The sequence below is a fragment of the Staurois parvus genome, unplaced genomic scaffold (assembly GCF_062004578.1).
Source record: "Staurois parvus isolate SC_StPar_1 unplaced genomic scaffold, SC_StPar_1.0 ptg000009l, whole genome shotgun sequence".
NCBI lineage: Eukaryota > Metazoa > Chordata > Amphibia > Anura > Ranidae > Staurois > Staurois parvus.
This window is the reverse complement of record NW_028317805.1, coordinates 3,730,640-3,757,958: the sequence shown is the minus strand read 5'-3', so window position 1 is coordinate 3,757,958 and position 27,319 is coordinate 3,730,640. Positions and strand designations below refer to the sequence as shown.

The 27,319-nt window shown below is 40.9% G+C and overlaps 1 protein-coding gene across 2 annotated transcripts in view; it reads right to left on the bottom strand.

Annotated features, from left to right (window-relative positions):
• The window catches only part of STK32C (serine/threonine kinase 32C), a 333,705-nt gene that overhangs the window by 28,927 nt on the left and 277,459 nt on the right, over window positions 1-27,319 (bottom strand). For both annotated transcript variants that reach the window (XM_089669209.1, XM_089669216.1), the window contains 5 exons: window positions 17,223-17,396; window positions 14,439-14,476; window positions 12,648-12,737; window positions 3,926-4,029; window positions 2,146-2,262 (listed from right to left, as the gene is read on the bottom strand). In XM_089669209.1, the coding sequence (XP_089525335.1) occupies window positions 2,146-2,262; window positions 3,926-4,029; window positions 12,648-12,737; window positions 14,439-14,476; window positions 17,223-17,396 (523 nt within the window). The remainder of the gene's footprint in view (window positions 1-2,145; window positions 2,263-3,925; window positions 4,030-12,647; window positions 12,738-14,438; window positions 14,477-17,222; window positions 17,397-27,319) is intronic.

Here is a 27,319-nt window from a genome sequence, read left to right as displayed (position 1 = left end):
GCTTTCACCAGGGGTTCCTCAAGACCTGAAATTTCTTTTAAGGGTTCCTCTGGGGTAAAAAGGTTGAGAAAGGCCAATCTAATTATTTCATAGGTACATTCTAGTCTAACAACTGTTTTTGTCCTAAGTCTTCCTCATTTGTTTTTCAAAACCCCTCCTTTGTTAAGAACTCATGCACCAATCCAACTGAACCAAGGAAGGATCTATAATATTTCTTGTTGTGATTTACTATACAGAGATAGTTCTTAGCAATCAACAATAAGGGAAGGAGTAGAGCTGGCCCCTTGGACATCATTTGATAGACCCCCAGAACGTTTGGGCTTTGTGAAATATCAAAGGTTGCATAGACAGAACATCCACGAAAGCTGTTTCCTCCCTCTTACACTTTCCACCCTAATCTAGATACTAAGAGAGCATTTTTAAAAATAGTACAATATTCTGAATCAGAAATAGGATGAGGATTCTACTGCGGATATAGGGAAGGTTACAGTTTTGTAGATTGTAGAAAATATCGCATTAGGCTAACTTCTTTATGGGTTCTGTAGGAAGTATGGTGGATAAATCATCTTCTGCCTATATAGTTATGAGTTTCCAGGCTGCAAAAAAATTGCTGCTGGAGTGTTTTGGCCAATACAAAAAATTACTTCAACACTTTGGAGTCTTAATACAACTTTCCCATTCATCATTTAAAGCTCTGATAAAAGAGTCCTTAAGCATCCCAAAATGTGTTGTCCTATCCTTATGGATTTTTGTGGTTAAATAAATACACTATGGACTTGTTCACACTAGCGATTCGGGTGCAGTAAAACCCCACAATTAAGCTACATTTTTTCACCCCCCCAACAGCTTCCCCTTTATCAGGAGAGGCAGCGACCACAGGCATATACATTCACTTGAATGTAGTTGTGCCCGCCAAAAGCAACAGGGGGTATAATTAACCTCTTGCCATCTGACCTATAGCAGATTTACTGCTACAGTGCGGATGTTCTGTGCAAAATGAAGTATATAAACATGATTTTGCACTTCCGCCACTAGGGGGGTGCCGGCACCTGTTGATTGCCAAGGAGACTAACATAACACAGATCTGTCTATGAAAACAAGGCAGAGCTGTGTTATGTCAACAACAATCTGCTAGATTTTATTCAGGGAATAAAATGTAGCAGATTGCCTAGTAAAAACAGCACATAGTAAACACAGAAACACAGGCTAGGCACACAATTAACCCTTTAATCACCCTAGATGTTTAACCTCTTCCCAGCCGGTGTCATTAATACAGAGAAACAGTATTTTTTTTAGCACTGATCACTGTATTAGTGTCATTGGTTCTCACAAAGTGTCAGACTGTTCACCATAATATCGCAATCCCACTATAAGTCGCTGAACGACGCTATTACCAGTATAAAAAAAAATTACAGTATATATACAGCCACTTGTAGACACTACAACTTTTGCGCAAACCAATCGATATACACTCACTGGGATTTTTTTTACCAAGAAAATGCAGCAGAATACATTTTGGTGTAAATGTATGAAGAATACAGATTTTTTTAAATATTTTATTGGATATGTTTTATAGCAGAAAGTAAAAAAATATGGTGTTTTTTTTAATGTCGGTGTTTTTAATTTATAGCGCAAAAAAAATACCTCTAATAGCTCTATTTGTGGGGAAAAATGACATAAATTTAATTTATGTACAGTGTTGCATGACCGCACAATTGTCAGTTAAGGTAACGTAGCGCCATGGCGCAAAAAATGGCCTGGTCATGAAGAGGGGTAAATCATTCAGAGGTCAAGTGGTTAATATTCTCTGTCGCTTGCATTCAAGTGCATTCAAGTGAATGTGCTTGCTGTGCAATCATGTGCAATGCATGAGGTTGCGGTGGGTTAGAGTAGGGTTCAAGGGATTAAAGCAGACAGTGAGGAGGTGATACAAAGTGTGAATGAACCCTTAGACTCTAAGTCTATGTTTTGACGTTTGGCTCCCTTTTTCCCTAAACTCCAACCAAACATTAAAGCTGCTGATTTAATTTTCACAGTACTTATGAAGTATTTTGACCAATTCCTAAATACAAACTATATGTGGGATATTTATTTACAACCATTATAATCTGAATCCTTTAGAATAAAAATAGAAAAAAAATGTACCTTCCGTAAGAGTACAATCATGTCCTTCGACCAGACTGAAGCGTACTGGACAGTGACTGTGCTAAATAACTGGACCAGGGATTCCACTGAACTGTTTGAATGGATGTCATACGGGCGCTATGAAAAAAGAGAATATTATGAATGTTTGATGGTATTTTTTAATCACATAGAGGTCATTAATAAGGCCCTGACTTTCATTAGCCTGAAACTGCGCATATTGCGAAAGAAAATGTGCGAGGCAGTGCTAGAACTCTTAAGGGGATTAATAATTTGGATTTGTGCTGATGCAGATTCTGAGTTCACAGGGAGGGTTGACTATAGCTGCTCGCCATAGTCTCGTGGAAAGCCTCAGTCTATCTCTCAAAAGCAGTCTACCTCTCAAATGTGTGGCTATTGTGATTAGGAAAGAATAAAGAAAATGCAACAGTGTAATACTGATAAGTTCAAGAAGGTAACAGACCTATCTCCACCTAAGTACAAGCTTATGTTATGGGAAGTCTTGGATCAAAGGTAACTTATAGGTGAAATTGGGCTTGTAATACCAATTCCACGATCAGTGGATACTGGTTGTACAGAATTATGCTGGCCTTAGATGGATCAAAATTTGGTTCAGCAAGGACAAGCTAAACTTGGATGAATGTGTGGCCACAACTGCTTGACAGAAGTTGATCTAACAATCAGCTTCTGTTGAACGGGCTTGTTGGAAAAACGTTCTTGACCAGCAGCTGAAGCCAAGGGGCTGCAGCCTCTGATCAGAATACAATGTTTCAGTGGGAGGATTCCTCTACCTTGATTGTGTGAATGGAGGAAACCATTTGTTGTTTTTCAGTGGGAGGATTCCTCTACCTTGATTGTGTGAATGGAGGAAACCATTTGTTGTTTTTCATTCAACCCGCTGGCTAAACAAAAAAAAAAAGTTCAATTTTTAGCCGACCAAATTTTGGTCCCTGTGTACCACTGTCTGTTCAAAAGAAGCCAGTATAATAGCTGGCTTCTGTTGAACGGTCATGCTGGAAAACCAGCATGCGATCAGCACTTGCAGCCAATAGATCTGTGTATTCTGGCATGAGGGGGGGCACTTTCAGAATACAATAGAACAGTGGGGGAGATCCCTGCATCCACATGGCTTTTGTAGATGCAGGGATCTGCTCGCTAGTTGAACGAAAAAAAAACTCAATGGGGTTGATTTGCTAAAACTGGAGAGTGCAAAATCTGGTGCAGTTGTGCATGGTAGCCAATCAGCTTCTAACTTCAGCTTGTTCAATTAAGCTTTGGAAAAAAAATGGAGGCTGATTGGTTTCTAGGCAAAACTGCATCAGATTTTGCACTCTCCAGTTTTAGTAAATCAACCTCCATGCGTATACCCTGCTTTTGTTTCTTGCCAGGTTATTGTAAGTCAATGAGTGGCCCCAAGAGAAAGAAAGTAAGAAAAGAAGGCAAAAGGAAAAGAGAGAGGAAGGGCCAGTAGAGGGGAGGGTAAGGGATGCTATTTCTCCAGTCAATTTCAGTTCAACTGCCTTGTTGGTATTTTTTTGCTCTTTCAATGCTGGCTATTGACTGCAGCGCTGATCTGTGCATTCTGATGGTGGCAGAGTTTTACCACTGTCAGAATACAATGACACAACAGAGAGGATTCCCGCATCCACATCAAGTGTGGGGATGAGGAATCAGGTCAGTGTTTTCCTTAAACCAGCTGGTTGAATAAAAAAAAAGACCCATATAAGACCAGCTTTAGGTAACCACACATATAATGTTAATGAACTGTAAAGTTAAGTCTTACCCAGCTTCGGAGTAACTCAAATGACATTATTCCTAATGACCACCAGTCCACCTCAAACGAATAGCCAGTTCCACCATTAACAAAAGACTGAAAAATTTCTGGAGCTGCGGTTAAAATACAAAGGTTAGAGAGTGTACATACAGCATCCAATTTAAAAAAAAAACAATGCACCATATACACAAGCTAGTCATGATATTTATATATACAGTATATTTAAAAGCCTTTACTAGGACTGCAGCTGTTAACGTATCTGGACAGAAATATTATGTCCATCATACTTGGAAAGGATAAATAATGACAACATTTTCAAAAACGTATATACACTGCTCAAAAGTGGTTAAAGGGACACTTTTTAATCAGAGTATAGCATCAAGTCAATGAAACTCCTGGGATATTAATCTGGGCAGTTAAGTAGCAGAGGGGGTTGTTAATCAGTTTCAGCTGCTTTGGTGTTAATGAAATTAACAACAGGTACACTAGATGGGCAACAATGAGACAACCCCCAAAACAGGAATGGTTTTCCAGATGACATTTTTTTCCCTACTCATCTTTTCTGACTGTTTTTCACTAGTTTTGCATTTGGCTAGGGTCAGTGTCACTACTGGTAGCATGAGGCAATATTTGGACACTACAGAGATTGCACAGGCAGTCCAACTCCTCCAGGATGGCACATCAATATGTGCCATTGCCAGCAGGTTTGCTATGTCTCCCAGCACAGTTTCTAGAGCATGAAGGAGATTCCAGGAGACAGTTAGTTACTCTAGGAGAGCTGGACAGGGCAGTAGAAGGTCCTTAGCCCATCAGCAGGACCGGTATCTGCTCCTTTGTGCAAGGAGGAGCAGGATGAGTACTGCCAGAGCCCTACAAAATGACCTCCAGCAGGCCACTGGTGTGAATGTCTCTGACCAAACAATCAGAAACAGACTTCATGAGGGTGGCCTAAGGGCCCGACATCCTCTAGTTGGCCCTGTGCTCACTGCCTGGCACCATAGAGCTCGAATGAGATTTGTCATTGAACACCAGAATTGGCAGGTCTGCCACTGGCACCCTGTGCTTTTCACAGATGAGAGCAGATTCACACTGAGAAGATGTGACAGATGTGAAAGGGTCTGGAGAAGCTGTGGAGAAGGTTATGCTGCCTGTAACATTCAGCATGACCGGTTTGGTAGTGGGTCAGTGATGGTCTGGGGAGGCATATCCATGGAGAGACGCACAGACCTCTACAGGCTAGACAGTGGAATCCTGACTGCCATTAGGTATCGAGATGAAATCCTTGGACCCATTGTCAGACCCTACGCTGGTGCAGTGGGTCCTGGGTTCCTCCTGGTACATGACAATGCCCGGCCTCATGTGGCAAGAGTATGCAGGCAATTCCTGGAGGATGAAGGAATTGATACCATTGAATGGCTCCCACACCTGACCTAAATCCAATAGAACACCTCTGGGATGCCATGTTTCGGTCCATTCGACGACGCCTGGTTGCACCTCAGACTGTCCAGGAGCTTAGTGATGCCCTGGTCCAGATCTGGGAGGAAATACCCCAGGACACCAGCCGTTGTCTCATTAGAAGCATGCCCTGATGTTGTCAGGCATGCATGCAAACACGTGGAGGCTTTGCAAACTACTGAGTACCATTTTGATTTGCTGCAATTAAATTTCAGAAAAATGGACTAGCCTGCTGCATCATTTTTTCACTTTGCTTTTAGGGGTATCTTTGAATTCAGTCCTCTGTAGGTTGATAATTTTAATTTCCATCAAATGATGGGGCATCCTTACGTTCCTAACACATTACCCAGTCCATATCAGTATAGATATCCAGCATGAGATTTTTCCCCATCGAGATCTAATGTGTTTTCAAAGTGTTCCTTTAATTTTTTTAGCAGTGTATTTATAGCTTTAATTTGGTGTACTGCCACAAAGTACTGCATATAATGTTTTCAAAGTTTAATATATTTCACAGTGTTCCTGAAGACCTCGGGACAATATGAAATAGGCCTATTAGGAGCTATTTCTGACTTTATTGAAGCACAGCAGTTACCATGTAACGGTGCCTATTAAATCTCCTTACACTGTAAAGTTCCACCAGTATGTAGACACAAAGCTGCTACTGGATTTATGTGTAGCATCTTTTAATGCAAAAATACATGTTTCAGAGGTAAGCTTCCTGGTTCTATACCATGATCAGTATGGAAACCCATTGATTTGTATGTGACAGGACCAAGGTTTTCAAGCCACTAAAATTCTGCAATAATATTTTAACAGCTCCACCCTTACAGGAAACCTCTTCTGAGGTAGATAGGTGGCCACTGCTACTTATCAGTCTTCAAATGCTAGTTTGCTGGCTGTCATGTTTAGCCTCTGGCTTCAATAATTTGTGCCATATACCTGGTACAAGTATGCACTTTCAGGTAAGAAAAGCAAACATCACTAAACCCATTGGACCAATAAAATAGCTAGAGAACATCTGAAAGAGTTTGCCAATGGCAGCCAACAGACTGTATGTCTCTCAGGATAGGTTTCCTTTAACCAAAACATTATGGCCTTAGGTCAATGACATCAATTTGAGATGCTTCTGAGATCATTCAGAATTCATTTACATTTACATTTGTAAGTGCCACTACCAATCAAAGGTTAATGTGACTTGCTAGGGATCTTAAAACAGAAGGAATCCTCACTATTATTCATAATGTACTTTTCAAGCCATGCTGCACAGCAGTGACCCAACTCTAGCATAGAGGGAAAGTGCAGAACATAAGTCCTACTACCAGCTCTTACTGGCAAAAGCATACTTCTTGCTATAGCAAGGACAGGAGTTGAACCCTAACTGAACATGCAGCACCATTCCAAGCTCCACTATTTCAGTCACCCGGAGGTTCAGTCTCTTTTGGGTACAGCTCCCACATGGCTCATCATACTCAGATGCATGCAAGGGAGCGATGGAAGCGCACACCAAAGCAACTCAATTACAAATGTTACAGGAAGGCTTCAGCTTCATCCCCACCTGAACCATGCACTCTAATGCGTTTCACCCATCATGGGCTTAATCGTTGTTGTGACCTGTACGATTAAGCCCATGACGAGTGAAGCATCTTAGAAGGATAGAACTGAAGCTTTCCTGCCATATTTGCAAGTCAGCGGCTTTTGCTATGCGCTTCCAACTCTCCCTTGTATGCATCTAAGGACAGGAGCTGACATACCTCTAGTCACAAGACCCTGAAAATCAGTGATTACTGGTTCTTGCTGCAGCTGAGGACCAATTTACAGCAGGCCATCAAGACCTTCTGTCACCTGACCACCACCCATCCGAAGATGCCTGTTCCTCCTTCATTCTCCCTATAGTCCTTTATCGACCGTGCCCAGCCTAATAAAGCCCTCACTCTCCATCTTCAGACCACACAGTATTATGGCGCAACGTTGAGTAAATGTAATATTTACTTTTCCAAATATTGGTAAACAGTACAGTCATAACTCCAGTACACAAGAAGGAGAGGCTGCAGAATACATATTATTGAATAGAATAGATTAGACAACTTAGATGACAGGTATTCAAATCCAAATATTTTCACCCAACATGGGGAGCCCACAAGGAGAAAGAAGAACAGTATGGTGCACAGTTACATCCAACTTCTCAAGTAGTCACCCCTGCACCTCACCTCCACCTACCTTATAACACAACAGCATGGGGCATGTAGAGGGCTAAACCAAATAAGGACCCAGAAGATACCATTTTAATAAAAAACATGAACTCTTCCTACACCAGCCTATACATGGGGCATGTAGAGGGCTAAACCAAATTAGGACCCAGAAGATACCATTTTAATAAAAAACATGAACTCTTCCTACACCAGCCTATACATGGGGCATGTAGAGGGCTAAACCAAATTAGGACCCAGAAGATACCATTTTAATAAAAAACATGAACTCTTCCTACACCAGCCTATACATGGGGCATGTAGAGGGCTAAACCAAATTAGGACCCAGAAGATACCATTTTAATAAAAAACATGAACTCTTCCTACACCAGCCTATACATGGGGCATGTAGAGGGCTAAACCAAATTAGGACCCAGAAGATACCATTTTAATAAAAAACATGAACTCTTCCTACACCAGCCTATACATGGGGCATGTAGAGGGCTAAACCAAATTAGGACCCAGAAGATACCATTTTAATAAAAAACATGAACTCTTCCTACACCAGCCTATACATGGGGCATGTAGAGGGCTAAACCAAATTAGGACCCAGAAGATACCATTTTAATAAAAAACATGAACTCTTCTTAAACCAGCCTATACATTGACCTGCAAGAGCTGACCAATGTCTGAAGCAAACAAAAGCCTGTCAATACAGGCCTTAAAGTCTGCATTTAACTACTAATGAAAACTTAAATCCTGTGGAAACTATTTTAGATGTAACTTGATCTAAACAGGACATTACTGGCTGCAATAGGACCAAGGAAGTAAAGACATCTCCAAATATTATCATGTAAATATTAAAATTGGCATTTAGCTTTATGGGCAATCTAAATTAGCCATCTGTGAAGTTGTGAGTTTGCACAGAAATGCATCAGTCCGTACCAAATGAAGATACTATGTATTCACATCAAAGTCTGACAGTGTACGCTTCAGCTGTAAAAAGTAAAGTGTGCTACAATACGATGCTCATTATAATATTTCAGTAAGTGTTTTCTAAGCCAACGGTGCTTCGTTATGCAGGAACTATTTATCAAGGTCAGAGACATCTATACACAATTTTATAATAGACTTCATCTAATTGCATCCTCTGTACACCCCTATAGTGACCTCTGTTATGTAAAACGTGCAGAAAAATATATTAAGCTTGCATTTTTTTTACTGGCTAAATAAATACAACATTTGATGTATTTCATTGTAATATCCATGAATTATAAAAAAGCAGAGCAGAAAATTTACTGTTTGGCCTTCTGTTTACTTGTTTGCCCATTGTGTAAATCATTAAAAATGCATCTCTGGGCAAAAAAAAAAAAAAAACATGTAGCTACAATAGGTACACAGTTTATCAAGCTCTATCGCTGCTGAAAGTACAGAAAAATGCTGTTTGGGCAATTTTAAAAAATCTAGTGAGCTCCTAACATCATGTAAGAACTATTCATATGTACAAGTCCGTGCTAGTGAAAATGTGAACCAAAAAAAAATGATGTTCTACCTGCAGGCACACCAGGAGATATCACCCTAAGAACCAAACATTAGACATCCTTTCATTGTGACAAATAGCTGGTTCTATTTTATTTGAAATTCAAATTTCGGAACATGGTTATATTCTATTTTATTCTATTCTATTATTTTCTGTTCTACTCTTCCACTTTCTATTCTATTATTTTCTATTCTATTCTGTTCTACTCTATTCTTTTCTAGTCTATGTTTTATTCTAATCTATTTTTTTTAATTTTGGAAGACAGCTATATTCTATTTTATTCCAATCTATTCTATTTTCTATTCTATTCTTTTCTTTTCTATTGTTTTCTATTCTATTCTATTTTATTCTTTTATTTTATATTCTATTGTATTATATTCTTTTATTTTCTATTATTTTCTATTCTGTTTTACTCTATTCTATTCTCTTCTGTTTTATTTTATTAAATTATTTTCAAAATTCGAACTACAGAAGACGGTGATAATAATTCAATTCCTTTTTTTTCTATTTTATGCCATTCTTTTCTATTCTATTCTTTTCTATTCTATTCTGTTTTATTCTATTCTTTTCAAAATTCAAATTTCAGAAGGCAGCTTTATTCAAATTTCTATTCTATTCTAATCTATTCTATTTTTTTCTTTTCTATTCTTTTATCTTCTATTCTATTCTGTTCTGAAACTGTGGCCCCATAACTTCAATATCTATATAAACTTTTTTATTGCTTGCACAAGAGTAGGTAAAATGCTAACATGTTTTGGCAAAGATCCTTGTTTACAGCAAGATACAAACTAAAAACATATATACAACAAACTCTACTCACATGTGGGCTGTTTTGCAAGTCACTACATAATTAAAATCAACAGCAGGTGTATATTATTAGAAAAGCGGTGTTGAAATACTACTAGCTTTCTGATAGAATCAATGGAACTATTTTTTATAAAAAAACAAAATACATTTTCCATTGTATAAAAAATAAATATATATATATATATATATATATATATATATACACACACACACATAAAGAATGGATACACATCCTAAGTGAAACCTATTTTATTCCATTGTTTTTGAAATTTGTATTTTGGAAGATGGCTATATTCTTTCTATTTCATTCTATTCTTTTATTTTATATTATTTTTATTCTATTCTATTCTTTTTTATTCTATTTTATTCTACTCTTTTCTTTTTGAAATTTGACTTTCGGAAGACAGCTAGCACTGGGTGGTAAGGAGAGTATGGTACTGAGGGGATCAGGAGGGCTGGGGTGTCAGGAGAGCATAGTACCGGGGGATCAGGAGGGTATGATATTGGTGGGACCAGGAGGGCTGGGTCGTCAGGAAGGCATAGCACTGGGGAGTAAGGAGAGTATGGTATTGAGGGGATCAGGAGGGCTTGGGTTTCAAGAGAGCATAGTACTGGGGGATCAGGAGGGTATGGTATTGGGGGGATTAGGAGGGCTGGGGTGTCAGGAGGGCATGACACTGGGGGGACAGGAGAGTATGGTATTGGGGGGATCAGGATGGCTGGGGTGTAAGGAGAGCGTAATACTGGGGGATCAGGAGGGCTAAAGTGTTAAGAGGGCACACATGTTTTGTAATGCAGAGTGACGCAGGGACAGTGCAGTGGTGCTGATCCCTGCCAGCAATCCTCTCTCACCTTCCCACATGGTATCACTTGGATCAGGGGAAAAGGGCTGGTGGTGATGAGCACACAACAGAGGAAGAGCTCAGGCATATTCAGAGAAGAGCCCAAACCCACCCAAGCTATTCTGAAGGCTTTCCCCGCCCTGCAGCCACATGCATGCAAGGGGTGGGGACTGCCTCTGCAGCCTTGATTGGGTGAGCATGCGCATGCACCGCTCTTGAGCTCCAAGAAAAAGACCGGGTTGGCAACAGGGGGTCGTCTTCGCGATCTACCTTTCACCTTTCAGTGGTCAACAGGTAGCTCACAATCGATTGGTTGCCCACCCCTTATCTAGTTGTATAGCTGACAAGCATACAGTATTAACGCATGTACCTAAATACTCTGGTTCAATGCTTCCTGCCAGGTGGTCTCTCCATCCAGGCCATTTGTGCCTCACAAAGGAGTAGAACTTAGTGCATGTTGTTAGGTGTGTAGCACCCTCCTAGGTTGCTAGAGTGGGTAAATTTAGTTTAGCTTCTCTGCAGCCATAGGAGCAGGGGTAAATTGATAAGGAAGACTGTGCAGAGCTTCACAGGCTGTGGTCTTGTTACCTCCCCCATCTTGTAGAACTTGTTGGATAGTTCTAGAATTTAGTAGGCCGAGGGACAGAGGCTGCAACCTGAACATTCCACCAGTCCCTGGGGAGGCAGGACCCAAAAGGGGTGGTTACAGCCCATAAATACTCAGAAGCCTGGAAGTCTAGGGGAGCAGAATCCGGGGTCCAGTCATCTGAAAGGACCCCCTATGCTGGGGGGGGGGGCTCTGCCCTCTGGGGCAGAAGGAAGAGAAAGAGCAGCAGGAGAGATACAGAGGAGAAGAAAGCTCCAGGACTTCACTCAGAGATAGTTTCAGCTAGGCTTAGCTGGGAACTCGAAACCAGAACCAGCCTGTACTGCAGCAAGGCCCCTGCAGCAGCTCTCTGGACTGAAGGAGCCATTTAAAGGATTGAGTGAGCACCTGCTAGCCAACATACCCAACACAGTGAAGACAGTATAGTGCAATACTGCACATGTCTGGGACTATGGGAAAACTTGAGTGCAGTGCAAGACAGCCAGGAGCACCCCTCATTATCTCTAGCTTGGGTCGAGAGCAGCCAGGTGCTGTGTCTACAACTTTGACTTCTTGGGAGTTTTTGTTCATTTTACATGCTGTGTCTTCATTCCCACTGGTGTGCAGCTCAGTTTGAAGCAACCAGAGACTGTAGCAGGTTCTCAACTGTTTGTAAATATTTGGCAATACTACTTCAGTTTGGGAAATCTCATGTACCCCTAATCCCTATCCAAGTTCTAAAAAAATAAAAATACAGCTAAACCGTTCATTAAGCCTGTGGAGAGAAAGTGGAAAATTCCTGTTGTCTGTTTGTGGGTGCTGTGTGGGGGAATAGGCCTGAAATCTAGCAGCCCTTTCGGAGGTAACGCTACATGTGAACAGTATATTGAGCAAAATGGTTCGGTGAAGTGTTGCCTTGAATTGGACAACGTCAGTCCTTGTTAATGCAGCAGTAATCGAAACTCCATGGCTGACAATTGGCAGCAACGTTGATGTGAATAGGCCATAATGAAGATTTTACACTTTTATGCAAATGCATGTCTTGCCTGGAGTGTAATGTACTTAGACTACTCTTTATTTTTAAAGTCATTTTAAAATATAATATTATGACATAATCAATGCTAATGCAAACCTGTACAGTAGGTGTGTGCCATATGCACAATTAAAATAATTTCAGCCCTCATTGCTATAGCAGATCTCCAGTATAGGATTTTCCACCCAGCAGTGCATCAGACCAGAACCCCAACAGGAGACTTTTCCACGCAAGAGCTGGACACCTCAGGCCATCGAATATACAAAGTTTGTCTTTCCTTACCCATGTATGGTTTAGTTCCAGCTAATGCGGTAGCTCTTTCGCCATCTTTGATTATGGTCGCCACATTGAAGTCTGTTAGATGAGCATGACCTGGGGAACAGGATAGAACAGGTTCTCAGACAATAAGTAAAGTACACCTTTATTATATAACCATCCATTTAGCTATTCATAACCTCCCACATCAGTCAGAAGACAATGGACCTAAAAGTGATGACAAAGTACAAACGCATTTGCATAGACAATTATTCCACTGAAAAAATATTAAAAGTCTTTATAAAAGTTGCTAACGAAAGTACGTCAGCTGGACTTGGCATTGGCCTCTTTAATCCCATGTACAACAGACTCAGGCTGGAAGAGGGGAGGGACAGCATTAGGAGCCAATCAGTTGTGTTGCAGTGTACATGAGCTTGCATGGAACATTCTGACAGGAGGAGAGAGCAGAGCGGAGTGATGAATGACTCCAATCAGTGTGCTGATGCTGTTTCTTCATTATCTAATCATGGGCTAGGGGCAGGGAGGTGAGCAGGCTGTCTCGTCTAACTGCGGTAAAGAAGAGTCAGATCTAACTCAGCTGTCTGGTAGGGCTGTGTATATCTTAGGGCTGGATGGACAGAAATAGAATTATAATTCTGTTACAGAAGAAACATCTCCCAATGGTGTATTTAAAGCTGTACTAAACCCAAAAGCAGACATTTATTATATTGCAGTTTACCAATTCTTAGATGTGGTGGTTGTACTAGTTTCCTTTTTTAGGTTTTCTTTCCTTTATTTTCATCTGGTGATCCAGCCAATAAATCTGTTGTTTTTTCAACAGAAAAAGTATCTTGCAGTTACAGGGATGATAGGTGGGTGTAAACAGATACAAGTCTTTTTACAGCTACCGATCCAATGGGGATCACATAGTTTTTCAGGCAGATCTGGTCAGATGGTCTAACAGGTGGACCTCATTGGACCCTTTGTGTGAAAGGGGACTAAAGCTGGCCATACACAGGTCGAATTCTGAAAGAATTATTTTTCGAAAATCTTTTCTAGGAATTTTCGGGCAAATTTTACACCATTAGCGGGCCACAGCAACGGCCGGTTTCTATATGACCATCGAATTTGAGCATTTTAGCGTGTTGGAAATGCTTTGAAAAACTAACGAATTTCTAATCAATGATGGGAGAATCGTGAGAGAAATGTAATCATGAAAGCAATGAGCATGAGCTGTGACCTAGAAAGAAACAAAATTCTTGGCCATGAAAATTCTATTCTGTAGCAACATCAGCTGAAATTAAAGGCTTGGTTGGTTGACTTTTGAAATCAATAGTGCCACCACTGGGTTACAAAATGCACGAAATGTCCGATTTTCTAAATAAAATTCATACAGAATTTGAGCCATGTATGGCCTGCATAAGAATTCACCAGCCCAAAGTAAAAGTACAAACAGAAAAGTGAACAAAAAAAATAACTTTGGCTGCCCCATGGACCCACCTACAACTGCCTTATGACATGGCTGGCTATGGATATCAATGCATGGTCTTCTTTCAAGCACATTGATAAATGAGGTTCAATATCTCAATGAACAAGATGGTTAGAGTAGATCTGGGCTATGCTCTGAAGTGACCTTTTATTCATTGTGGAACTATTGAGAGATTTGCTTTGTTGTTATCTGCGAACAACTTAAATCTATTAGTAAGGCACATAAAAACCACATCATTAACACATACACTGCTAATTCACACAATAACGAGACACCTTCAAGTGTCACTAGAGAATGTGTAGTCTAGGCACGTGGCTTTGTTTGCTCACCTTGTTCATCAAGGAGAATGTTGTCTGGCTTTACATCTCTGCAACACATAAAAGTTGGGTTTAATGTTTGTACTTGTAAAGAATAAAAAAATCAGTACCAAATAATCATCCCCCTAAAAGGACTTTCTCTAAATAGAGCAAGGTTGTGAATGGGATGCCCCAGGTCTCTGCCTTGGGGCAATGTTCTATAACTTGTTTATTAATGTTATTGGATTTGGAATTAAAAGCTCAGTTCAACAAAGGGCTTTAAAATTAAATAGGGGATTGGAAGACCTCAGTTATGTAGAATGATTACAGAAATTATAATTAACTACTCAGAAGAGGTGCTTAAACGGTAAATATGACCTGTCATTAAGGGCATGGGAAATGAGAGTTCTGATGTACTTCCCGACTCCCGATCCCAGTTAACATGGATCTACATTGCTCAACCATATGATTGATGATAATTGTATATCATGGGACATTACATTTTTTTTCCGCAGTGTAAGCGTATTTATTTACCTTTTACATTTTTTGTGAATGAGAAAGGGTACTATGCACCCCTTACTCATTCATATAGGCAGGAGGGCAGTATCTGGGTGCCCATTTATTGTGAAAGGAGGCTTACAGGTTCTGATAAGCCCTAACAACCAATGGGACTGGGTTGTGGGGAAGAAGCCCATGCCCTCATCAACAAGGGAACAAGGTACTTTACTATTGTGGCTGGCCAGATACAATACAAAAAGGGGCACATACTTCTTCCATCCTTTCCTGGCCTGCCAGGCTACATGCTCAGGTAAGGGTCTGTTGGGGATTTTTGTGGGGACCTCACTTTTTTTGATCGAAGTTCCACTGAAAAGTTATACTAGACATAATGTGCCTGATAGGAATAAGGAGGGAAGACCATGTCTTTTTTTTTGTACTATCCCTGGCTCCTTTGCTTTCATGGCCGGGGATGTAAGTGAATGGGGCTGAAGACATCACTGGTTGTAAAGGACTAAGCGGTGCCTGCACTCACCAGTGTCCTGAAAGAAAATGTTACTCCCTACATTTCAAATTCCTGATACTGTTTGTGTCTGTTGTTCCATTTACTGATAATAAAAGGTATCCTATTCTGTTTGCATTTCTTTCTTTGTGTGAAATACCTGGTGAGCTTACCAGCCCTCCTGCTTTCCTATTTGAAAACAACCTAGGCAAGGAAGCTTATCCATCTCAGCGTGGTCAGGTTTCTGGCTGTGCGGGGGGCACAGTCTGTCTGTCCTCCAGTGGCCTAGACTTGTGCTGACACACCTCCATTCACTGGGAAGATCAGCGTACTGCTGTTTCTCCACCCCCACCGCTCTAAGCAGCAGTTGAGAGCAGAGGTCATGTGATCACTTATTTAAAAAATAGATATCTATATTTCTTTTTCACGTTTATACATAAATGTTTTGTCTGCATTTCTATTTTAAACTGAATGTGTTGTATTTTAAGGTTAGGGTTTACATATACTTTAACAACCATTGACAGTGGGAAGCAGTCACAGATAATAGCAGATGTAATGCCACCATTATGCATGACATTTAGCTCCTGCCGAGTGGGTAAATGTTTAGGCATTAGACTACACATCCAAGGTTCAGTCCGAACTTATGTTTGGACCAAACCTTAAGCTCATCCCTACTATGTCCCTGATACTATGTAAGAAGCAGTAACCACAATCTCCAGGTTATCTGTATTTGTCTCCAAAGACGTAAAAAAAAGGCTGAACAAAAAAAAAACCTACCTGGTCATAAGTGGGTCCAGCTCAAGTTTTTTTTTTTTAAGTCCTTACACAATATACAATTGTGCAGCATTACCTGTATATTTATGGTAGCCTAAATAAAGAAAAAATGAGATGTATTTCTATGCATTTATGTGACATCTGCTCTGTGTTCTCTTCAGCAGGTACTTTCCCAAAGACAATCAATTATCCTCCATACAGTTCCATTCACATTGTGAGGAACATTGAAGCAAATGGAATACAGACACATAGGAAGTAATAAAGATGATACAGTATGTCCAAAATCAAGCTGTGCTGAAATTCTGGCTGCTATGGTCAGGGCTTTTTTTCAGTGGAAACATGGGAGAAATCAGTTTCTGTGCTAGAGGATCTTCTTGCTGCTAGGAGATCTATTATTGCTGGAGGGAATCTATTTTTTAGTGGAGGGTTTATTGTTGTTGGTGGGGGATCTGTTGTTGCTAGGGGGTCTTATCTTTCTGGGGGGTCATTTGTTGCTGGGAGGGTTCTACTGTTGAGGGAGGGGGTCTATTATTGCTGGCTGCTGGAGGGTTTAGAGATTTGTTGCTAGGGATCTATTGTTGCTGGGGGAACTATTGTTGCTGGCAGGGGATCAATTTGATTCCTTATCTTTCCAAATGACTTAGCACAACGATATGATACTTATTTCTGTATTCTATAAAAGGGGCAGTACTGGGAGGTGGGTAGGAGTCGGAACCAAGGGATGATGCTCAGAGGTGGGTAGCGGGAGGAGACAGGTGTGACTCAGAAGAGGGGAATTCCTACATCTACTCTCTGAGAAAAAAAGCCCTGCTTATGTTACAGTATATATATGACACATACTGTTAATAGTGTTAGCATCATGGCTCTTGTTTCATCACACTGCCCAGAGAGTAATGGTAAGCAAAAAAACAACAGCAACCAATCAGAATTCGGTTTTCACTAAGCCAAATATCCTGCGCTGATTTCTGATAAGGTGACATTGATTGCGGCCAAGAATTGCTTTTGGCATTATATTATTAAAACTCGGAAAACTCATCTCACATTACCGATGGATTATATGTTGACTTCTTAAGTAGTCTAAAGCTAGAGCCATTTCACATATGTACAGTTTAACAGTCTCCTCCGTAAACTGGACATTTTGCTGTAGATGATATCGAAGATCTCCGCCCAAGAGTAGGTCTACAACCATAAACATGTCCTCTTCATCCTGGAAGGAATACCTGGAAAACGATAATATAGTAAGGGTGAGTTTTGGTAGCTATTAGTAGAATACCTGATTGACTGCTTGTGTTAGAGGAAAATTCCAATAAACTACACAAAGTGTTATTATGAGCAAGGGTGCATTGGATACATCCTCTAGGCCAGGGGTGTCAAACTGGTGGCCTTCCAGCTGTTGTGAAACTACAAGTCCCATCATGCCTCTGCCTTTGGGAGTCATGCTTGTAACTGTCAATCTTGCAATGCCTCATGGGACTTGTAGTTTAGCAACATCTGGAGGGCCACCAGTTTGACACCCGTGCCCTAATAAAATGATATGACTGGTACACTGTTCATTTTTCCCTGAGATTGACTAAAATAACCACACTGACAACAAAGATGCTTTTAACTGCGTTGATACTTTATTATTTAAGTATCGGCCACAGCTTGATATCTATAAATTAACAATCAACCAATAAAACATATCTAACACCAAATCCCTTGTAGCAGTGCTGAGTGGCATATGTCCACTTGTCTTCCTTAGCAGGAGCCAAATCAGCCCTCAGCCATCCAGGTTAGGCTTAGTGGCTTATGCAGGCCATACATGGGTTGAATTCCGAACAAATTTTCTGTAGAAAATCGGATATTTTGTGTGTTTTCTAATGCGATGGTTCCACCATTGATTTCCAAATTCAACCAACCAAGCCTTCAATTTCTCCTTATCTTGCTACAGAAAATAATTTTCATGGCCAAGAATTTTCTTTTCTTTCCAGGTCACAGCTTTATATTTCTTGCACGATTCTCCCATCATTGATTCGAAATTAGTTCATTTTTCAAAAAATTTCCAACATGCCCGCTCACTCAAATACGATGGTCACACGAAAATCGTCCATTTCTGTGACCCACTAATGGTGCAAAATTTGAACGAAACGTCTTAGAAAAGATTTTTGAAAGAAATTTCTTCCAGAATTCGACCCATGTATGGCTGGCTTTACTTGGGCTCCCTGTTACCAATTCCACTGCCTCTACCAGCCACATTCCATCTCAGCCCACAAAAGGGATAAACAGCAGCTGTGATAAAAAAAAAATACAGCGTGACAACAAATATACATTATACAGTTATTATTTTTTATTTATGTATTCATTTTCCGTTAATAAAAAACTACACTTTTTTTTTTTTAATGTCATAAGCAAAGTCATAACAACAAAACCCAGGAACAAAAAAAAAATGGTGAGGGAGAGTGGAGGCTTCTTTCTTTGTGGAAGGTCGCCAACTGAGTGACCAGTGTGTCACGGGACGTAACTAACGTAACTCCTTTTTCTTCCTCCTACCAATAATCTGCCACCACAATCCCAATCATGCCCCTTCACCATCTTGCCCTTATGCTATCACTTAACCCCTTTATTACCCTACAGACTAGTCCGTAGGGACCGTCCCCAGTCATGGTGCCTGCTGTGTTTATAACACAGGGCATTGCTTTCCAGGAAAAAAAAAATTAAATCATTGTTTCCTCTTTTCTTTTCTGCCCTATCATTGGTTTTGTCTACATCACCTTTGCAGTACACAGGCCTTACCAAAAGACTGTTTTGCGGTGTCTCCTTAGGCTCACTTCACACTACTGCATTCCATTTTTTAGTGCAATTATATAGTGCCACTTTGGATGTGATTTCCATATTCTATGGACTTTGGTTTTGTTGTTTTATGGAGGGATTTTAACTGGGATAGGGTTAGGGGTGTACATGATGGGACTATTTACAAGCCTTCTCTGCAGCACAGCCTCTGTTGGAGAGCTAGCCAGCATCTCCTTAATATACCACCCCAGACCCTAGATGAACTTCTCCTCTTCACTCAGCAATCTGGAGGTATCCCTGAAGAGGGGATCCGGTTCCTGTCACCCCAAGAGATAAACAGTCACTGATAGGTGGTCAAACTGGTTTTCCACCACAGTGCTCCTTTCACTATCTGCCCAGGGGGTGTAGGTGTACTTACTCAGATCCTCTCCTATACCATTTGTGGGTTGGTGACTGCTACCAGGCCTATCAGCTGGTCCTCTCTCAGGGGGCCGGTGAGCTCCGAGATTTCCTCCTTTCCAGCTTCAGGCCTGCAGGTAGGCCCCAACCCACTGGGCCACCTCGCAGCCTCCTGCTCTCAGCCTCACATCTGCCACCCAAACTCTCACTTCAGCTCTCCTGCAACTGATTAGGCTCCAACACTTTTAAGGGTGTCCAGCCCCTTGTCAACCTCTTGTTGGGGATTGGCTAGGACCCCTCAAGAGTGCAGCCAGTCACTCTTCAAAAGCATCCAATGCCTCTAGAGCCTTTTTCTAAAAGCCCTGGAGCAGGATGAAATTCCAGAGGGACTGGCCTGCAGAGCCTCTCAGCCCGGACGACAATTTGACCCCTCTCTGGCTATTTCAGCTGGGCTGCTGCTCAGCCCCTGTCTAACCAATGGAGTCTAGCTCCCCCTAGCTAAACTAGGAGGGTGCTACACTTACTTAAGATGGCCACTGTCAGAAATGCTAGGGGGGATGGTTTTCAAAGTGATTTCTCCGCAAAATACAGCATGTAGATATGGATGGGTGAAATTGCTTTGAATATTAAAAATGAATTAAATAAAGTTTTTGATTTGTGGTGCTCAGATGCAGTATAGTTCCACTCTAAGTTGGTTTATATATCTTGGGAACCAGCTTCAAACAGCAGAGTATTGAGGAAACAACCACTCACTTAAATCTTCTTTTTAAGGGATTTTCCTGCTCATTTTTAATAAAGCAAAGTTCAAGACATCACTTTGGGACCTTGGCCATTTCTTACAGATAGTCTTCTCACACAAACTCATACACCTTGCAGCTTCTTCTGCAGTGGCTCCAATCTGTCTCCTAGTTGGAGCCCCCCAGACTCCTGGGCAGAAACCTCTTCTGTCCACCATGGTGGAACCCTGAACCATAGTCAGGTCTCTAATAAAAGCCCTGCACACACCTGCCTAATTAGTGTGCTGCTTACTCACAAAGCCTGAATCCAAGATTGGAATCTTCATAACTCCCAAGTCTTCATGAAGCCTCCAGACTCCAAGCCCCAAACCGGGTTTTACAAACCGCAGAGGAATTGGAAAATCCAGTTTCCTACATGTGAGACAAGCATCCTGGAGACCCTTACCCTGCCTGGATGAAAACTCTGGGGGATATAAAGCTCTTTCCACACCATAGCAGGTCACAGCACAGGTCCATCACAGTTTGCATTTAAGGTCACCCAGGAAACATAGTCCTCCAACTTTCATCCAATCACTCAAGCTCTGTAGCTGCCTGACCCACTGGTTGCCAATGTCTACTTTTTTTTTAAAATGGCACTGATTCCAAGCACCACCGTTGGAGAGCGAGGGTACAGAAATCACCCAGAAGCCTATCATGCCAGGAGGCTACAGGTATAATATAAAAAGTATACTGGCTACAATGGATAACATAGAACTCAAGGTGAGATTAGCACACTTTCTGACTTTTCATGGTTGGCATTAGATGATCACAGATTCATTTTACTAATTCCATTGCTCCTAGTCTTCCCCCCCTCCCACTGACTTCTCCATCACATCCAACAATGCCACCATCAGGCCCACCCCGCAAGCCAGAGTACTTGGTGCCATTCTTGACTCCAATCTATCCTTTCAGCCCCAAGTGCAATCGCTAACAAACTCATGCAGACTCCACCTCCACAACATCTCCAAAATACGCCCATTCCTAACTCCAGAAACTACTAAGCAACTCATCCACTCCCTCATCATATCACGACTCGATTACTACAACTCCCTCCTCACTGGCCTGCCTCCACCTTACCAACCGCTCCGTTTCCGCCACCCCCCTCTGCCATTTACTCCACTGGCTTCCGATTGCCCGACGGATCAAATTCAAAATGCTAACACTGACGTACAAAGCTGTCCATAACTCTGCTCCAAACTACATCACCGACCTAATATCCAGATACCACCCAAAACGCACCCTCCGCTCCTCACAAGACCTCCTTCTCTCTAGTTCCCTAGTCTCGTCCTCCCATGTCCACCACCAGGACTTCTCCAATTCATCACCCATCCTCTGGAACTCCCTACCCCAATCCATCAGGCTATCACCTACTCTCCTCTCCTTTACGCACACCCTGAAAACCCACCTCTTCAGGGAAGCCTACCCCGCCCTCTGCTAATTGTCGGTCTCCTCCACTCTTCCTACCACTCCATCCCCCACAGCTTTTCCTCCCATACCACTATCCCCTCCCTCCTAGATTGTAAGCTCCAAGGAGCAGGGCCCTCGAACCCCTCGTGTATCGCATTGTATTGTTATTGTACTGTCTCATGTACTGTCCCCCACTATAATGTACAGCGCTGAGCAAACAGTTGGCGCTATATAAAAACTGTATAATAATAATAATTTCCTTGAGTTGATCTTTATGTACTTAATAAAAGCACCAAAGGCAGCACACACAGCACACATCTCCGTCCAAGGCCGCAATAAACCCCGCTTTTATTTACACACATGAATGGGCACATCTGTCGTCACTTTCAAGGTTATTTTTGGTGTGTGTGTTTTGAGACTCACAAACCTTTACAGCAGCGTCATAAAACATGCAATTAAATTTAATGTCAGAACATAAATATTGAAACAAGCTTCCGATCAATGACATGCCATTTATTTGGGCAGGATTCATTTTCTTTTATGTTAAAAATGTGTATTCTACAGCTTTATGTAAAACGCACATAACAGCAGTGTTGTATCTGTAAGGCCATGAGAAGTCGTGTCATTTACAATGGTATTTGTCATATTTTCCCTGCTCTGTGTGTTTTACAATGGTATTTAATCAATGAAGGGTGATGTGTGCAACCATTTCATTCCAGAAACTAGGGAACCTTTACATAGAGGAATATGAAGGCTGGCATTGGCGACCTTAATCTGAACATGCTATTTACCTGGCTGCTATGGTGGCCCAATGGGTTTAACAATTTCTGGGTCAGGAACACCAAAGAACTAAGCAGTACAGAAGTTTTGACGTGGCCTACTATATGTTTGGTCCAGTTGGCTAGAATGTACTAAAGGCACAGGTAATCAGCGATCTAGTATTTCCAAAAAGAGGTCATATAAGCCAACCTCCATTTTTCTCTCAGTATCTATTTATTGAGACATTTTCTGATTGTCTGTATACTGATGCCACATTGATTCACTTTGTAACATGAACCTTCTAAAATCGAGCAAGAAAAGCATTATTGTAAAGGGATCATGTAAACATAAATGACTTGCAAGTACCTCCTAATCTAAAGAGTTTGAGCTCAGTACCAGTATTTCAGCCTGGGTTCACATATATGCGGTGCGGTATATCGCATGTGATTCGCACAGGAACTGTACCGCATTCCTGTGTGAATCACATGAGATTTGTGTGCGGTGCGATTGGAGGCATACATTTTTTGGGTCCGCACTAGAATCGGATCGCATGGGTATTCACAACTATGTGATTCGATTCTGCACATTGCACCACGTTTTGCGGACCGCTTTCAGGGCGTTGTTCACTTAACATACACACCCGCAGCGTTTCGCATGAACAGGGTGCAATTCTGATGCGGTGCAGAATTCGCACAGAAAATTCTGCAAATTCTGCACCGCATCAGTGTGAACCAGGACTCTGTATTTTATCCTACAATAACCCATAGCAAAAGATGGGACTTTCAAGGTACCATAAGAATTACATTTTTATATCATTTACGTTGCATTATAGTTTAAAAAAACCACATACATACAAACCAGTGAAAAAAAAATATGCCAAACAATAAATACATGTTAGAAAAGTTCCAGACTTAATAGTCAATGAGTTTGTTAGCTCTCATGTGGACGACTGACCATGCCAAAAAACGTTTGGTGCACAATACGTCAAAAAAAGCCCAGTGAGGTGTGTCAAGGTATTGTCAGGCATACTTTATCCGGGCTTTTTTGTGGCATCAGCACAGTAAAGGCTTTTCTCTGGCAACTTGACCATGCAGCTCTTTTTTGTTCAAGTATTGTCATATTGTACTCCTTATCCGCTTCCACGCCACCCTATATATTTGCGGCACGGGTGTACAAAATCACATATCTATTCGTGATTTTGCATTTACGGGTAGGAGGCATGCACGTGTCCTATCCGTGTCGCCTTTCGCGGCCTCGGCTGTCAATCACCAGGTTCCGGCCGGTGATTCCCCGCTGGCACTCGGCGATCTCCGAAGATTTCCAACAGGGGAGAAACCTGTATGTACACAATACAGATCTCTTCCCTATCAGCTCCTGCACACTGCTTTGTATGGCTCTGCATAGCAGAGCCATACAAAGCAGTGTGCTTAGAGTGAAACACACACAGCCGACATAGTAAAACAACACACAGTTAATCCTTTGATCGCCCCAGATGTTAACCCCTTCCTGCCCAGTGCCATTAGTACAGTGTCAGTTCTTTTTATTAGCACTGATCACTGTATTTGTGTCACTGGGGATGTCAGTGACACCAAGTTAGTTCCCCCCGGTGTCAGAATGCCCGCCGCAGTCGCTGATCGCCGCCATTACTAGCAAAAAAAAAAAATCCAGTATCTATACTGCCATTTTGTAAATGCTATAACTTTCACGTAAACCAATTAATTTACATGTATTGGGATTTTTTTTTTAGCAAAGACATGTAGCAGAATACATTTTAGCCTGAATTTATGATGAAATTAGATTTTTTTACTGGACGCTTTTAATACCAAAAAGTAAAAAATATAGTTTTTTTCCCCAAATTGTCTTTTTTTGTTTATAGCACAAAAAATAAAATATGCAGAGGCGATCAGATACCAGCAAAAGAAAGCTCTATTTGTGGAAAAAAAGGCCATAAATTACATTTGGGTGCAGCATTGCATGACCGTGCAATTGTCAGTTAAACGCAGCACCGTATCACAAACAATGGCCTGGTCAGGAAGGGGGGTAAATCCTCTGGAGGGCAAGTGGTTAAAAACAAACACATCATCTTTTTCCAGAGAAGCTTGAGGTTACCTGTGGGTTTTTCTTTGTATCCTGAACAATTCTTCTGGCAGTTGTGGTTGCAATATTTCTTGGACTATCTGGCCTCGGCTTGGTATCAAGAGATCCCCAAGTACTGACTGGCGTATTCAAGGCTTTGGATATCTTTTTTTATATCCTTTTCCAGCTTTATAAAGTTCTATTACCTTGTTATGCAGGTCTTTTTTTGACAGTTCTTTTCTGCTCCCCATGGCTCAGTATCTAGCCTGCTCAGTGCATCCACATGAGAACTAACAAACTCATTGACTATTTATACACACACACTAATTGCAATTTAACCACTTGCCCTCCTGAGGAATTACCCCCCTTACTGACCAGGCCATTGTTTGCTTTACAGCGCTGCTTTAACTGACAATTGCGCGGTCATGCAACGCTGCACCCAAATGAAATTTATGTCCTTTTTTTCCCCATGAATCAAGCTTTCTTTCGGTGGTATTTGATCGCCTGTGCGGTTTTTATTTTTTGCACTATAAAAAAAAGACCAACAATTTTGAGAAAAAAACTATATTTTGGACTTTTTGCTATTAAACATGTCCAGTAAAAAATCTAATTTAGGCCAAAATGTATTCTGCTACATGTCTTTGCTAAACAAAAATCCCAATACGTGTAAATTAATTGGTTTATGTGAAAGTTATAGCATTTACAATTGGCGGTATAGATACTGGAATTTTTTTTTTACTAGTAATGGCAGTGATCAGCGACTTATAGCGGGACTGCGGTGGACATTCTGACACTGGGAGAAACTGACTTGGTGTCACTGACATCCCCAGTAACAGCAATACAGTGATCAGTGCTAAAAAAAACACTGACACTTTACTAATGGCACGGGGCAGAAAGGGGTTAACATGAGGGGCGATCAAAGGGTTAACTGTGTGCAGGGAGTGTTTATTGGAGGGCGATGTCTGTGTGCTTCACTGTAAGCACACTGCTATGGATGGCTGTGCTGTGCTGGAGCTGACAGGGAGGAGGACTGTTAGTAAACAAAACAGTCCTCCTCGTTGTCAGAGATGCTTGGTAATCACTGTGTGCCGGCGGGTAATCACCGGCTGGGACCCGGCGATTGACCCCTACCTGAAAATACAAAATCACGTATATATACGGGATTTTGCGCACCCCTGCCGCCCTGTAGCAGTATATCTGCTATAGGGCGGAGGGAAAGCAGTTAAAAAGCCACAGATGTGGAAAATTAACCTTTAATTGTCAATTTAACCTGTGTTAATCTTGTGTGTCTTTACCACGGCCAAACATTCCAGGGTATGTAAACTTTTGATCAGGGTCATTTGGGTGATTTCTGTTATCATTATGATTTTAAAAGGAGCCAAACAACTATATGATAATAAATGGGCTCATATGATAACTGTTTTTGCCTAGGGTAAAATGAATCTAAATGCCTAAGCACAATTTTGCAGCTTTAACATGTGTTAACCACTTCCCGACCGGCCGTTGCATATAAACGGCCGGAGGGTGGCAGTGCAGGGTCGGGTGGCCGTTTATAAACGGCCTCCCCGCACCCTGCTTGTGCGCGCTCCCTGGGACACAGTGAAACACCGATCGTCGGACAAGACCTCTGTACGAGGTCCTGATCATGTGATCACTGATTTTCCAATCAGTGATCACATGCAAAGTAGTAAGCAAGATGTCACTTGTGACATCATTGCTTACTACATGTGAAATCGGTGAATGATCACAGAGGTCACATGGTACAAGCCTATTCACAACAACCTTGTACCATGTGACAAGCCGTGACCAATCACAGCTCACTCAGTACTTCTCAATAAGTGCAAGAATGCAGACAGAGAGAAAGAGAAATGATTGCTTACATCCTATATGGGTGTAAAAGCAATGTGTGAAAAAAAAAAAAAAATCTTCACCCCCCACAAGTAGTACAGTGTCACCATGGTGACACTGTACTGCTAGGGTGACAGTATGTAAAAAAAATAAATAAATAAAAAATAATAATATAAAAAATAAAATAAAAATGTAAAAAATATGATTAAAAATTATAATTTTTGGTTATAAACTAATTTGGATTTTTTTTTTACTAAAAAGATAACGGAATACATTTTGGCAAAGATTTATGATGAAATATTATTTATTTGCAAAATTTTATTAAAAAAACACTTTTTTTCAAAATTTTTGGACTTTTTCATTTACATAGCAAAAAAAATTTAAATCCCAGCGGTGAATAAATACCACCAAAATAAAGCTTTATCTGTCTCAAAAAAATGGTAAAAAATTCATTTGGGTACAGTGTTGCATGACCGCGCAATTGTCATTCAAAGTGTGATAGCGCTGAAAGCTGAAAATTGCCCTGGTCAGGAAGGGGGTAAAAGTGTCTGGTCTGGAAGTGGTTAATAAAACCATACATATCATCACAACTACTTTGTGCATCCAGGTGGATTATACCTGTGTAATACTGCATTATGGCCACTAGATGGTGTTAAGTTTTATAGGAAATAAGTATGTGACTCAGCTCCCTCTACTGGGTATAATGCAGGATTATAACATTTACACAGCTTTTTTTTTTTTTTGTTAATAATTAACATTTGATCTGCAGATAATATAGCCTGAGATTGATTTTGCCTCATTATCGCAAACGTATTTATTTACTTATTTATTTCTTTATTAAAGGTACTTATATAGCGCCATCAATTAAGTTTTATAGGAAATATGTATGTGCCTCAGCTCAATCTAATGGCCATAATGCACTAATATAAAATTTACACAGCTTTTTTTTCCTTTTTTTTTGTTTTAATAATTAACATTTGATCTACAGAGAATATAGCCTAAGAGTGATTTAGCCTCATTCGTACAAACTGATTTATTTATTAAAGGTACTTAAATAGCGCCATCTATTATGGCCACTAGCTGGTGTTTAGTTTTATAGGAAATACATA